The sequence below is a fragment of the Perognathus longimembris genome, chromosome 9 (assembly GCF_023159225.1).
Source record: "Perognathus longimembris pacificus isolate PPM17 chromosome 9, ASM2315922v1, whole genome shotgun sequence".
NCBI lineage: Eukaryota > Metazoa > Chordata > Mammalia > Rodentia > Heteromyidae > Perognathus > Perognathus longimembris.
The window spans coordinates 41,001,475-41,018,088 of NC_063169.1; the positions used below are offsets into that span (position 1 = coordinate 41,001,475).

Here is a 16,614-nt window from a genome sequence, read left to right on the forward strand (position 1 = left end):
AATGTGAAAAAAATTATAAAATGAGGTATATAAGAGAGAATTGTGGCAAACGAATGTCCTTGATAAAAATAGCTAGAACATTTGGGCAAACTATGCATGTATTTAACTTTAATGCACTGGCTAATGACTTAACAGTCAAAAGATTTGTGAGCTGGTTACAGCCTAAAGGAAAATCAAAGAAGGTGGGCTTGGCATTAGATACTGAAGAAGAAGGTAATAGTTAAGAGATAATGAAGTCAGCATAACTTTAGGCATCTGAGTATCAATATAAATTTAAAAATTGTAGAATTCTGTATTGTTATGGCAGCTAGAAGAGCTCAAAGCTTGAAGATTCCAGGGAGAAGTTTGTATAGACAAACTTGTATAGACAAATGAGCCTAACACTCAGGGCATTTTCTCATTGTGATGTGCAAGGCAAGAGGCTAAGTAACTCAGCAAAACGTGGCTGAGAGGAGAGAGTAGTTTTATGCAGTTGTACAGGCCAGAGAGAAAAATAATGGAGTCCAGGAACTGGCTTCCTAAGAAACTAACTATAGGTACTAGACCTACTAGATACAATTAAAAATAATCAAGATCAATACCTCCAAGGAAATAAATGAACAAGTAGAGAATATTACACAAAAAATGGTATTGTTAAAAAATTAAGTAGAAACACTGGGTAGAGGAATAGAGTAACTAAGATACAGAATTAGATGTATTGGGTATAAGACATAACTAGTCATAGATGAAGATAAGACCAAGAAAGTTGGAGAATAATTGGCATGAACTATCTTTGAAAAGTAAGATATTTGAAGGCGAGCACTTTACCACTAGGCCATCTTCCCAGCCCAAGTAAGATATTTGAATAAAAGTAAAAAGGTTCATACATTTATGGGAAATGGCCTAACACATGTATAACTGGATACTTAGAAGGGTGGAGAAAGATTGGTATAGAAACCATATCTGCTTCAATAGACAAAACAATAGACAAAACAATAGACAAAACAAACTAATGAAAGTCAGCAATCATAAGTCAGCATCCTGAACCCAGAGGAAGATATATACAAAGATATTATAGATGAATACATTACAGAACTACCAATAATCAGAGATGGACAAAATATTTTTAGCATATGGAGGAAAACAAAATGTTACTTTCTGAATAGTAATAACATGACTATTAGATGGCTTCTGAATGTAAAACAGAAGCTAGAACAGAAGCTAAAAGAAAGATTTCACCAACTTAGAATTCTTTACCCAGCAGAAATATCATTTATTAGTGGAAATAAAAGATATTTCCAGATAAAATGAGAGAAGTCATCATTGGCAGGAAACAAAAAAAAATCAAATGAAAACAAGATAAATATTTTGTAAATAAAAAGTATTTTTTCAGGGATACACGAAAGCAAAAGCAAAAACAAAAGAAGAAAAAGCGGGCTGGGGATATGGCCTAGTGGCAAGAGAGTGCCTACCTCATATACATGAGGCCCTGGGTTCGATTCCCCAGCACCACATATACAGAAAATGGCCAGAAGTGGCGCTGTGGCTCAAGTGGTAGAGTGCTAGCCTTGAGCAAAAAGAAGCCAGGGACAGTGCTCAGGCCCTGAGTCCAAACCCCAGGACTGGCCAAAAAAAAAAAAAAAAAAAAAAAGAAGAAGAAAAAGCAACCAAAATAAATATGTTATAAATTGTGCTATATAACATTTCTAAAACAAACCACTGTGTGCAGTCATAGAAAGAAAACCACAAGTCTTAAAGGAAAAATCACAATACACAGCATTAAATACACAGCATTCAAAAATTTCATTGTTGATGTTCATCACAGCACAATTTGTCATAGCTACAATATGGAACCAACCCAGATGCCCCTCAGTAGACGAATGGATCAGGAAAATGTGGTACATAATACACAATGGAATTTTATGCCTCTATCAGAAAGAATGACATTGCCCCATTCGTAAAGAAATGGAAGGACTTGGAAAAAGTTATACTAAGTGAAGTGAGCCAGACGCAAAGAAACATGGACTCTATGGTCTTCCTCATAGGGAATAATTGGCACAGGTTTAGGCTGGTCACAGCAGAGGATCACAAGAGCCTAATAGCTATGCCCCTCTGAACACATAAGATAATGCTAAGTGAAATGAACTCCATGTTATGGAAACGAGTGCTATATCACTGTTGTAATTACTTTCAACATGCCATGTGAAGCCGTGGCTTCTATTATTGATGACCCTCTTGTATCCCCTTCTGGTGGTTGTACACACCATCTCTGTACCTTATCTGAGTACATTGGAAACCGTGTATACTGGTATTAGAACGAGGAAACTAAAAGGGAATACCAAAATCGAGAGACACAGAGTAAAAAGACTACAAAAGCAATACTTGCAAAACTGGTGTAAATCAACTGAACAACTCATGGGGAGAAAGGGAAAGATGGAGGGGGGAGGGGGAAATGAGGGAGGAGGTAACAAACTGTACAAGAAATGTATCCAGTGCCTAAGGTATGAAACTGTAACCTCTATACATCAGTTTGACAATAAAAATTAAAAAAATTTCATTGTTGGTACAGTAAAATAGATATAAACTTAATAAACATTGTAGCATGCAGAGCTTTTACATGTTTAATGGCTAAAAATACCCAATTTTATAGTAAACATGACATTTCATGTTGAAAAGACATGAACATTTTAATTTAAGTTAGCATCAGCACAAATACAGCCTGTAAGTTATTAAGAAGTAGTATAGGATAGTTATCTGAACTTGGATGGAAAGTTATAACACCAGATGTGCATAGGTGTGTCCCAGAATACACATGGTGAATATAGACAGCTAACAGATGTTTGAAATGAATTCATGTGATTGTGTATTTCTATTAGCAACATAGCGAGAGACTGATAGCTTCCATTTATTCATGTTTCTCATGAATACAACTGTGTAAAACAAACAAAATATTTAATTATTGTAATAGCTAAATAATACTTTCACTGACAAAAATATATTTCAAACTGACTAGATAAAAATGCAAATGATATTGACTATTCAAAATAATAGCAAAGTATACATAAAATAATTATTATGCACAGAAGATTAGAGGGGAGGTAATGTTACATCACCTATGATCATATTATGGTCTGGAAAGTAGAGATCAATAATTTATAGTACTCTAGTCACTCTCAGTGCGTGTTGCAATTTGTAGGAATAAAGAAAATTTAAGGAACCAATAAAGGAAAGAAGTGCAATTATGAAACAAATATTGGTTAAATCCAAATGAAAGAAAAGGAAAAAAATGAAACTGATAAAAATAAATAGTAAGCTTAAATAACAAATTTAAATATATTACATTAGAGTATGAAAAGGGATTTAAAATTCAAATTAAAACAGATTTGTAGATTGTATTTAAAAATATCTCATTTTAACAAGAGCTAATATAGGAGAACATTCATGACTTTGAAGTAGGCTAAATTCTTAAGGAATTTGAAAATGTGTTATCCATAAAGAGATAGTACATTAAAATTTGCAAAAAGAAATAGCTTCTCAAACACATATATAATTGAAAGAATGAGAAGGTAAAGTCATTATAGGTAGGTGATTGTATTTGAAAAGTATGCATTTATGTATGTATATAGATATAAAACATATATTTTAAATACATATATTTAAAATATGTATATATATATATAGAAGGAACATATTTTTTTGGCCAGTCCTGGGGCTTGAACTCAGGGCCTGAGCACTGTCCCTGACTTTGTTTTGCTCAAGGCTAGCATACTCTGCCACTTGAGCCACAATGCCACTTCTGGCTATATGTGGTGCTGAGGAATTGAACCCAGGGCTTCATATATACAAGGCAAGCACCCTTGCCTCTAGGCCACATTCCCAACCCTGTGCATATATATTTAAAAACACACTTATATATGGTGGTACTGCATTTTAAATACATGCATATACATTTTTAAATACATATTTCAAATACATATATATTTCACATATGTACATATATATATACATATATATGCCATACTCTATGGTATTGCATTCAAGGCAAAAAGAAAACCTAGGATAACCAAGTATCCAGTCATCAACACGTAAATAAATTCTAGAATATTTTAGAAAGTATAGTAGTTTTTAGGTATGAGAATACAGGAATTGTTTCCACGTGCAATTTCACAGAGTATTGCTCAGAAGAAACCAGGCAAAGTAAAGGGCTTGTTATAAGTCAACTTATATAAAGTTCAGAAACAAGTCCAATTGAGTGATAACTGATTATTGAAACAGTAATTTCTTTGGGGACCACATTGATGAAGAGAGTTGGTGGTTGGCACACCTATGTGTTCCGTGTATGAATTTGAGTTGGACACAATTCAATATTTTTTGTATTATTCTTTGAGTATGTAACATTGACGAAAATTGAAGTGAGAAACCCCCAAGTACAAAATAGCACTTGGCTTTGTTTCTGGCAATATTTGGGACAATTTGGGAAATTGAGTATTATCTAGAGTGTAGACAACAAATATACAAGTTTTCTTGAGATGTAATAGATGAGTGATAATGAAGAATGTTTTATTTTTTTTTTACTTATTCAGTTGTACGATTTTATTTTCTTCCTTCAACCATGATAATATGGTATCCAAATTTTGTCTTAACTGGTGGGTCTGTAAATACAGGCTTATCCATCCCACTCACGGGCAAGGCAAACGCTGCTTCTTGAAAGGGTCCCACCATGGACCCTCTGGTCATCCAGCCCAAGTCGCCCCCTTGCCTGGCTTTATCTTCACTATACTGGGTGGCTATTTCATTGAATCTCATTCCAGATTTTAACTTTTCCATGGCTTCCATGATTTTGCCATGCTTTTCACACAAAATGTGTCTGACCTTTACTGCATTGCCCACCACCTTTGGGGCCCTGAGCTTTCTTGTCAGCACTGTCACTCCCAGAAGCTGCACCCCCTTTCCCCCCTTTTCCAGAGCCACTTTTTCCTTCCGGTGGCATCTTCTAAACTCGCTGTTGAACTCCCAACTGAGTGTTTTTACTCTTATCTGAAGAAGCTGGAGCAATTATGAGCATCATGATATTGGCAACATGCTTTCAGTGACACAAATACAGGCTCATAGAAATATATGCTTAAACATGTATATACACAGATGCAGCAAGTAGGGTAAAATGTTACCAATAATATTCCAAATTACAATGATCAGATTTAGGGAGGAGGAATATAGTATACCAGCATTTCAGTATTTCTATATGCTAAAAAATATTTATCATGAAAAATTTGGAAAAGAAATTCCTAAATCATTAGAGTTAATGCTTAGAAGCTTAGCAGCGTGTGCCTTTCGGGTCTGGAACTTTGTAGCAGGGCTATGCCAGGCCACAATGATGTGTAATGCTGCTTTGTCTATTTCCTCTCAATCTTGCTCAGCGCATTTCATATTCCCTGGAGTCACAAGACAGAGTCCAGGCCAGCTGCTACCTCATTCGGCCATTCACAGGACCAGATGTCAGGAAGCCCTTGGAGGACTTTACACATGCAACCTCTCCCTTTCCCTTTTCTTCTCTCCTTACGCACTACCTCCTTGTCTCTAACTCCTTCTCAATGCACAAGCAGTTCAATTGCACTCTTTTGAAATGAGGAAAGAAGGAACAAGAAAACAAACTATATCACCCCAACTCACTGGCAGAGGATCTAATTGAACCAAATTAAAACAATTCCTCTGCAGCCAGAGCCACAGCAGGAACTGGGCTCCCAGCACATGCCAAATATTCTCTCTGTGCATAAATATTTTCCAACAGTCTTGTTAAAGACAAGAGGAAACCCAGGCAGAGTGAACATATCATCCAGAAGCATTTTGTCAGAATGATGGAATGTGAAACTGTAAAGGATGGAATATTCCTATTATTTCTAAGGCACAGAGTGAGGATACATGCATGAGGAAATAGGTACAAACTGGCTGCCCCTGGGGAATTAATGGTACCCTGAAGAGTACAAACAGAGAATACCCTTCCCCATGCAAAAGTTATAGAGAGAAGAAAAGGAAAGGCTCTTGCACAAATGTCTGTAAGGCAAGGCTGGAAATCTGTCTTGCAAGTATGAAAGTATTCATCAACCCTGATTTTTACTGTATGTACAACTAAGGAACACTAAGCAAAGCAGAGCATTTGGTGCATTGGGGGCCCTTCCTTCACATTATTTTAAGGATTTCGAGACAGACTTTGAACTTCAGATTGTCTATGTTTATAATTCAGGCATCATTGCTATTTCTTAACAAAGTAATTTTGGATATATAACTCATCTGCTGTGTCTCTTATTTGAGAAATAGGTTATTATTAATATTTATGTTATGTGTGTTTTTGTTGAATTAGTTAATGTGTGTACAAGGTTTAGCATGATGCCTGGAACAGAATTATGTCTTTATAAATTGATTATGGTGATGGTGACAAGGGAGAAGAGAAAGGATAACAGGAAGAGAAAGAGTTCATAGGCAGTTTTCTCATCAGCAATCTTTATTGGTCAACTTCTATTTCTGAAACTACAGTTTGGTCTCTGATCTTGATTTTTAGAGTCATTGTTGATTTTTTATTTTCTCTAAGATTTCTAATCCTCAATCAATTGACCAGTTCTAAAGACTGTTAGTGATTATAGTATGTCTTGCTCCCTTCTACTATGAAAAGCTTCAAGGTAAAATTGCCTTTGTCCTGAAAAATTGACAAGGACATCTTGATCTTATTATTCTTCCAGTCCACCTACTCCATGATATTTCTGTGCTTTCAGCTTGGGTAATGTGAAAATCAGTTCAGAATCCCTCAATGGCTGCCTAGTGACTGCTAACTAGCACAAAGTCTTTAATCCAGAGATAGCAGCAACCTTGGGGAAATCTGACCTGCATTTCTAGACTTAGTCCTTTTTATTTATTGATATACACTAAATACTCTATTCCATTTACATTTCTCACAGTTACATGAACTCTGCCGATTTCATACTGTTATACTTTTAGTTATATGGCCCTAGTATTGGCCAGATTCTTGGATTCTTCTTCAAAATGGAGAGAATAGCTGACTAGTTTGTGGAATGATTATGATAATTGAAGACGTTATATGAAGAAGTTAGCCCAGTGTTGAATATAATTTCTCAGCATGTGCCAGTTACAATGAATGCTACTGTTTATGACACTCTTTTATATAAAGCATCTTCTATCTTTCTTTTCTTTAGACAAAACAGAAGTCATTCTTCAAGTCCAAAGACTTTTCTCAAACCCTGCCCATTTATAAATCGTTTCCTACTCTAGCCAACCAGGTATCTTCTCTCCCTTCTCTTAACCCTCATACCCTCATTTCTTTTGTGAATGATCTTTGTACATGTCTGATCATTATTTTTTTACTTAAGAAACATTTTCTTGTAGCCATCCTGTTTTCAAAACCAATTTATAGCACTAGTAGTACTTGTGAGGCCTCATAGATCTTTAATTCTTCTTTAATTGGTATAATTTACACAATTCATATTCAATTTTAAATATAATAGCTGCATTATTAAATTTAATTAGTAAATTTTCTTACTGGATTTCCTGTCATAACACCCAAGGATCTTACCTACATTTTTGAGACAATAACTATAGAATTAAGTTTTACATACTTCCTTAGGTCCCCAGCTTTTAAAAGGGACAACCACAAAATTGTGTGATTCAAAATTCTTAGAAAACCTTTTCTGTTTGATTTGTCATCATTAATAAATCAAGATGAGAGAAATTCATATTCATTTTGTTTATATTCTTTGATATATACATTCTTTGTGTGAATAGAATGAATTGTGGCATAGCTTTTGTCAATATTTAGGGATATAATGTTCTTAGTTACTTTTGTTTCTTTCCTCTTTCCCAGTAAGGAACTTTGCCTCAGCTTGCTTTTATGTCCTCTTGCTATTCTGTTCCCACCTATTTTTGCTCTTCTATGGAAGACTGTCTAAACCATATTTCCTTATTTTCTCTTCCTCATCCACTCCCTTCTAAAATAGCCACTGATACCATCCAAAAAGTTTTGCCTGCAGAAATAGGCAAACTCTAGGTTTCAGATGGAGAGCAATACATTGTCTCATAGCACTGTTGTCTATTTCTTTGGACAGATAGGTACACTTAGCCACTGGGATTTCCAGAGTCTCCTTAAGTAGATCAGACTTAAAAAGGACAGTTGACAAGATTTTCACAAAGAAGAAAGCAAGGCAAGATACTGGGGAACACATTTATTTTCAGATTTATACCTTTGCTAACATTCTCCTATGGACTATTCTAGAACCCATGCCCCAGAAACTGGTTAAGGAAGGGGAAGTTTGATTCAGTCTAAGGAAATAATTTTGGAACCAAGGACTAGTGTGTAAGAATTCTTCACACTAGGAAGAGTGAAAGGAGAGTGTATGCTATTGCTGCTGCTAAAAACAAAAAACAAGGTTACAGGCTTGCTTACCTGGATCTGCTGCACACTCACGATGGACATTGTTGCTTGACACAGGTAATAGAATCTCTTTAAAGCTATCTCCCTAATGTATTTCCTTTCCAGATAGCAAAATGTCAGGCTGCTAACAGATGAGTTGTTTGTACTTTAAAAGTTTACCGTTCCAGTTAGGACATTCTTGATGGCATTTTATATTCTCTTTGCAGTGCAGCCAGCTGATTCATGCTGCATTCTGAAGGTTATGAGTCTCCATGTGATGTTAAGAACTATATGTCTGAACCATTAAAGAGGAAGTGTATAAAGTGCAACATTGCTCAGTGGAAGTATATGAACCAGAAGTATTTCATTTTGTGCCAGGCCTCTAGTTATATTTGTAGCTTTTCAGCACTGGCAAGCTTTCTACTTTCTTTTACTTTTGAACTTACAGCTATCTTCTTTGTCCAAAAGCACACAGTAAGGTTGTTACCAGATAAACTCTTTATATTTATTAGAGGAATTTTTAAATGCAACTTTAAAATGCCACTATTTACTGAGCCACTGTTGTGTGGAAGGTTTTTTTGTAAGATGTCATGGGAGCTACCATACTGATGAAAATATAATCCCTGCTCTTTGGGAATTTAAGTGTCTACCCATCCCTGAGATAAATGGTGGAATGTTAGAAATAATTAGAAAACAATAAAGCATTAGAAGGCTCAAAAAAGGGAGACTATATCTATATATATGTGTATATTTATATATGTGTCTCTACACGTATGTGCTTATATACCTATTGTATGTATATGTTTGTGATATAAAGAAAACCATATATTCAGCTATAAAACTTGAGAAAATGTGGATAATCACTGGTCATGATAAGGCATTGGGAGTTTATAGAGGAAAAGACCTGAGTCCACTCTGGCTACTGTGTTGGTGTTGCTTAGGAATGATGATCCAGCCAAAGAATATATTTGTCAGATTCACTAGGAATAGAAGTAGACCAGGTCATGTCCAAACTTCACATGCCAGCAAGACATTAATTTTTGAGGTGACCTTGAGAGGTTGATACTATAGTTAGGACAACCAATATCAGCTTGAAAGCTGAATGACTCATTGGGACAGAGTATTTCCCCATATAAGAAGAGAAAACCCCTTCATGTGTTAAGTTGCTGAGATAAGTTCTTTTTGTTTTGTTTTTTGGATAGGTGGTGTTTACTATCATCAATGTGGTAGTTAAGAGGAAAAGTAAACATGGCCTGTATGTTTGAACAACAACATGATATATTGGGAAAGACCAAACTGGAAGTCCCGGGTTTCATTTCCTGTTCACTTAATTGCAATCATTAAGTGTGTGTGTGTGTGTGTGTGTGTGTGTGTGTGTGTGTGCGTGTTTCTATCTATCTATCTATCTATCTATCTATCTATCTATCTATCTATCTATCTATCTATCTATCTATCTATCATCTATCCATCTATCTATCTGTGCTGGTCTTTGGCCTTGAGCTCAGGGACTTGGTGCTGTCCCTGAACTTTTTTGCTGAAGGCTAGCACTCTACCACTGGAGCCACAGTTCCACTTCTGGCTTATTTTGAAAAGTGGACATAAGAGTCTCATGGACTTTCTTGCACAGGCTGGTTTCTAACCATAAGCCTCAGATGTCAGTCTCCCGAGTAGTTAGGACTTACATAGTTTTTCATAGATCATGGAAATGCCATGTACAAAACACATAGTTTATGGCCCTGAGAGATCACAGCTGAGAGGAGGGGAAATGAAATAATGCCAAGCTGTGATGATGCACAGCAATGCCTTATTTTTCAAAGTTTTGTCCTTAAACCAAAAGCAGCAGCATCACATCATAGCTTGTAGGAAACAGCATTTCAAGCCCAACTCTCAAATCCACACAATCATCCTGAGCATTTTAGCAAGAATCTACGGTGACGGATGTTTAAAATTAAGTTTGAGAAGCACTGGTAAAGTGCGTGGTCTGGTAGGGACAAATGTAAGAGGTAACAGGTCCCCAAAGGAAGGACAGTAGGTCCAGACTGGAGAGTCTCCCAAGAAGGCTTCCAAAATGGGGTGAGGGCTAATCTGGATTCTGAACAGCACATTCAAGTCGTAGTGATTGTGTCAGGTTAGGGAACCTATTTATGCTCAGCTTCTATTTCTTTCTCTGTGGAAACAGGGATAATGTTCCAAGGTTGTTTTAAACCTCAAGACTTTCCAAGGTTGTTTTGAGGATTAAACGTATGTAAAAATGCCTTGAAGGCTCAAAAGCTGTATATGAATGGAAAATGTTTTTTTCAGCTGTAAGTTGGAGCATAGGAAAAATTTGTTCTTTGGTATAATAATACATTTTTAATGCTGTTTAGTAAGAAAAAAATGATTGAGGATGGAGGATGGGCTCTTTGTTTTGATTAAACATAAAACTGAAAGAGAAATTCATGTTTTTACTTAGTGCCATACAGTGTAAGGTCTGAAAAATAAACCCAGTGTAATGGTCAGCTAGGGGATCCAAGGGAAGTGGAAAACTCATTTTCTAGGGTGTGTGGAATGTGACTTCATACACTGTTTTATGGAATTTATCCAAAATACAGAGATAGCAGGGGAGGGCTTTCTTCTAAATAGAGAAACATCAGTTCTTTAGTACAAACAGAAAAAGCCAACTCAAAAAGTTTATTTGAATTAATAGAACAGTAGAGAGTTAATGAGAAATAAACAAAAGAAAATGATTAATTAGTAATATTAGCAATCTAGTAATGCAATTTCCATATCGAGCTTTCTTAATATGGTCTATTTCTTAATATGGTCTATTACTGACCAGTTCAACTAGTTCATGCTTATATTTCTCTGTGCAAGAACAAACAAAAAGAAGTGTATTGCATTCTAGTTATACTTTTTTCATCACATGATGTATTTATCTCCCATCTGAGTCTGTGTGAGCCCAAGGATTAGCCCATGGCTTACTCATTTCCTATCCTAAGCATCTGCCACTGTTTTTTTTTTTTTGGTTGTTTGTTTGTTTTTTACCAGAAAGCACATTCTAAATAAACATTTGAATATTCATCTAAGAAATGAGACAAACCAGCAGTTTTAACAATGAATAAGTAATAAAACATTTATGTTAATAATGATGGAAGGTTAGTTGCTTGTCTCTCAGACAGTGAATTTTGACAAAAAAAATCTAAGAAATGAAAAAAGGAGGTACTTATTCACAAGTCTTAGATGTTTTGTCATGCTTAGTTATTGATGTGTACAAAACTACAAATCCTTAAACCCCTAAATTTGACTTAAAAGAGAGTATCTGATGTTCACAACAATGTTCACATTATTCTATTTATAATAACAAAATACTTAGTGAAGTAAATAAGTAAAAATATTCAGTCATTTAAATAAATTATGGCATACAATTAAATGATGATGTAAATAGGTTTATTAAATTGGTAGGATATTTACATATTGCAAAATATAAAAAAACAAGCTACCAGAAAATATATTTAGTAAATCACCATTTTTTTTTTTTTTTTGGCCAGTCTTGGGGCTTGAACTCAGGGCCTGGGCACTGTCTCTGGCTTGTTTTTTTCTCGACTAACACTCTACCACTTGAGCCACAGCACCATTTCCAGCTTTTTCTGTTTATGTAGTGCTAAGGAATAGAACTCAGGGCTTCTTGCATGGTAGGCAAGCGCTCTGCCACTAGGCCATATTCCCAGCCCACCATTTTATTTTTTAAAAAAGAAAACATCAGAGGCTTATAAAGAAGATCTGGAATTGGTACATAAAGTATGAGAGAATAAAAATGTACCCCTGAGAGTGTCAAGGGCTATGTAGTCCTGGAAGAGGTAGCTTTCAAATAAGGTAAGGAGGAGAGTACTTTTGGTATCAGATCTTAGCAATGTAGCGTACTTTCCCTATCAGACTTTAGCCATTTTGCAATTCAAGGTCAAGTAGAGGTACTGCCTCTCAGATTGCAGACATTCCCGGTAAGGCACAGTTTAGAGGTTATTCATGCAGAACAATGTCTAAGAAGGATAAGACATGGCTCTTAGTTTTAGGTAACTTACAACAGATAGGATGGCATAGAGAATATATAAAATACCAGCAGATATTTAGGTATTATGCAGTAGCAATTGATTACTAGCAGTTAAATCCAACCCAAGTGGATCTAAGGTTCCAACATATCAAACTTGAACATAATCCCTATATCCTTCCTTCCCTCTCTGCTGGTTTGTGAGCCCACAAACTGAACTAAAATGTCAGGAAGGCATTTGACTATGAACTCTCATGCAATGAGGATTTAGAGAAGGCAGACATAGGGCCAGAAAGAGGTAGGGTGGGGGTGATGCATGAGATGGACGTTACTAGCCCTCAAGAAATCAAGATTTGGCAGGCACTGGGAACAATATGGACAAAGAAACAAGAGTGAGGATGGTCATAATAGAAATATTACACATCACATTTTTTGTGTAGTAAACATGTTTCAAAGTGTCATAGACTATTTTTTTAAAAAATTAAATTTATTGGGGGTATAATTTATATACATTTTACTCACCCAAAAGCTGCTAACTCCATACTCTGTGGAAGGCTTTGGAGAGAAAATAAGGAAGGAGGAAATTAAGTTCTTTCTTCTATCACTTAACAGTCTAGTGTAGGAGACAAATGAAACATGATAAGTTAAATAGCCGTGGAAGACATAAACAGTAGTTCTACATAGCTGTGCAGAGCTGGCATAAGCAAGGTGATGTTGAATGTCTAAATGATAGTCCGTACTTCAGCGGTTCAGAAGAGGATAAAACACTTGCTGGCTGGAATGAGCTGAGAAAACTTTCTGGAAGAGGAGGATTATAGATAGGGCTTGACAGAATGTGCTCAGGCAGACAGGAGTAATGGCCAGCCCCAGCTGCAGCATCAGGAGCTATTTGAAAGGAGTGGTGGGAGTGGTACATTTGCTTACATCCAGGATGTAAAGCAATTGCTTGAATAGATTTTTGCAACACCTATCATTACATAAATATTTTCTGTATATCTATTACATCCAAGGCAACAGAAACCAAATAGACCAAATATTCCTATTTTCAGAGGGGCTGTGTTCTACACGAGGAAGGTAGACAGACACATATAAATCTGATGTGAAATTTAGGAAAATCAGGAAAAGGGTAAGATAGTGTGATAGGGAAGGTGCTGAGATTACTGGCATGAGTCCAGATCTGATCTGTGTGGACAAGAACATGGGGCAGGGTGAGATTGGTTTAGGGCAAGTTCTGGTGGAGAGGTTATGAGTGGTAGGAAAGGGAAAGGGGGAGCTCTCTAGGAACATGTATGGGTTGAGGCCTCATGTAGTGCTGCCAGAGGTGAAGGGAATCCTGGGGGTACTCTCAGACTTTTTTTTTTTTTTTGAGCTTATAGAATACCTGAACTTCTTTATTCTCCCATGCAAGAGGAGGAGCCAGGAGGGTTGGCCTTATTCATGGCTAGGACGAATCTTAACTCTTACTGGATATATAGATTTGCATATATACTGGTCATCTAAAGAAAAACATTGCATATACTGGGTCCTCTCAAGTACCTTAGGAAGTTTTTTAAGTTTCTGATACATTACAAAGTAAAAACAAAATCCAAAACAAGTTCACTTACATTTAATTAATGCTTTTATTGAACAATAGTATAATTATGTTTTCCACAGGATGATACAAGGTTTATTTAAGAATGACAACTCTTTACTTTGAGCTAACCTTCTACTCTTGCTGATTTTCTGGTTGCTCATTGTTGGGTCTTTTATTATTATCTGTCTTTTGCTCTCAGTGTCCTTTTCACATTTTTTGTTTGTTTAATGACTTCTGACTAACCCCACTGGTGTTGTGACCCTCGTGTTTTTATCTGTATCCCAGTTTCCTGGACCTGGCTCCTTGCCTGGTTCCCTTGACTTGCTGCCTTTCACAGCCTGGCATGACAGATGGCCATAGGCTAATAGCAAGGGCATTCCATCACAGCCTTGGCATTGCAGTCACTTTAGACATGTGATATGCAGCAGGCAGGAAGATATGAATAGATAGAACAATGCTTTCTATAACTCTTACATGGTGCCTTCTTGGCTGACCTGTTTATTGTCCACTTAAACAAATCACTATAAATAAAACTTCCTATAAATATAATCTCTTTGGCCCATACTGCACTATGTTTTAACTCAGTGCATAATTGTAAACAAATCTGTATTGAGGGTGGCAGGGCAGGCAGGATGATGACATTTTTACTGCCTTGGAGAAGCTTAAAGTCAAGGTGGGGGATGCAAGTTGTAATTGAAGATGGGGATGGGTCAGTGGCAGAGAGCCTAACCATGTCTCAGGAAACACATAGACAAAGCTAGGAACTTGATCATGTGAATTCCTGGGCAGTTTTGGATTGTAGATCTATTTTTAATAGATGTGTTTTGGAGTCTTGGGAACTATTTGCATGATAATCAGTTCCTGCTAATCCCTTTGAATTGCTCAGTAGACTCACTATTTCAGCTTTACACAATCATCACAGTAAGAAATTTATCTATTCCATGGATAAGATTCAAGTGTGAGTCAGATTTACAGAGGAGATGACAATATAAAAAGGTGAAAGAAAAATGGCTCATTATGACTAAATTATAGCTTACATTAATCAATAAATGCAAATCTCCAAGGTCAAACACTTATGTGGACAATTTTCATCATTCCATTATCATGAAAACACTGTACTAGCTTGACACCTGCCACTTGACCATTTTGGGCTGTAAGTTTTTCACATGAAAACAAAAGTGTTTGTCTTTTACTTATTATATGTGGCCAAGATGAATCCAAAAATGCTTTGACATTTGCTGACAGCAAAGATTTTTTCATACTATATAAATTACTTTAAATGTTCCCGATATTCAATGAGTTACTAGAAATATTCCTGAAACTTATTTTAAAATAGCTACATTACCAAGTCAAACCACCTTGCCTTTTGATGAAAAACAAAATTAATGATGACTTTAATTTTAGATGACAAGAATATAAAGCTGTGTTTTGTGAAATGTAGGCTTTTGATACCAGATGGTTTGTATTTTCCCTTCCAATACTGGTTCAGAGAAACACTGTATACTGTTCATGTATATGGGCATACAAACCTATCAGGCTGCTGGAACTCCTATGTTTGTGCATATACAAAGATATCTATCATCTTGATTCATATTTTGAGCTCATTATGAACCTGGCTATACCGATACTGTTTATAGCACATAGAGCTTTATTTTCACTAAAACTCCTGTCCCCCCCCCCGCCCCCCCCCCCCTGCTGAGGAGGTTCTTCTCATATCTCTCAGAGTTTTGACTGGGGTCTCTGAGTCTCTACTCTGTCAAGATATTGGAAGGTAGTACAAAAGATGTCTCTTATTTGGGTACCGAATTATCCTAAGAACCAATTAACATAAAATATCCCAAGGCAGTAAATAATTCATTGGTTTGCTGCAGTCCATTCCTTTAGTTATCTCATTAAGTATTTATCTGAATGTCCTCTACATATGTAATAACTTTGATGAAGCAAAAATTAAGGAGTAATTGCAATCTAAGTTTTATTTTATTTTTAGATACACTGATGGACCCATCTTAAATCTTTATGGAAATAGCTATAGGAAGTTATAAATAAACAAAAAAAATCAAGTGAATTTGTATGTTTACTCCTTTTTAATCTTAATTCCTCTAGAAAAGATATTAGGAATAAACAACTGCTTTTGACAGAAAGAAAACAGTAGTATACCATTATACAATAAAGAGATAAAAATAAATAATGTAGTACGCTTACAGAAAATTACTAGAACTGATACCCTCTAAGGGTCTTGGGGCCTTTCTTTTCCCCACCAAGTAAAAAACTACAAGAAAGGAAAAGTGGGAGAAAAAAAGCAACATTTATTTGAAAGTGAGACAAAGGCCCAGGGAAGGTGACAATAGTCTCTTGGGTATGGGTACTGATGGATTGGTATAAGCTCCCAACTAGGAGTCTGTCTACCTGCTTCTCAAGGGAAGACAAGAAGGAACAAGAGGAGAAGGATGAGGAGGAGGAGAATACAGACTCTAGGCAAGAGAATGAGAATTGGAAGCTGGAATTCAGTGGTCCATTACAATATTTATGCTTTTCCCTTTTGGTGTATATTTAGGCATGTCTGAGCTGTTCTTGCATCCAGTTGGATCTCTGTCTACTTCACCACAAGGTGAAAGGCACATT

At 36.1% G+C, this 16,614-nt stretch overlaps 1 protein-coding gene across 1 annotated transcript; it reads right to left on the bottom strand.

Moving 5' to 3' along the window:
* Positions 1-4,558: 4,558 nt before the first annotated feature.
* LOC125357237 (peptidyl-prolyl cis-trans isomerase NIMA-interacting 4-like) lies at positions 4,559-4,993 on the bottom strand. The gene is given in 2 exon segments (XM_048353995.1): positions 4,559-4,866; positions 4,868-4,993. Coding segments are annotated over 2 exon segments (396 nt in total). The 5' UTR covers positions 4,970-4,993; the 3' UTR covers positions 4,559-4,572.
* Positions 4,994-16,614: the final 11,621 nt, after the last annotated feature.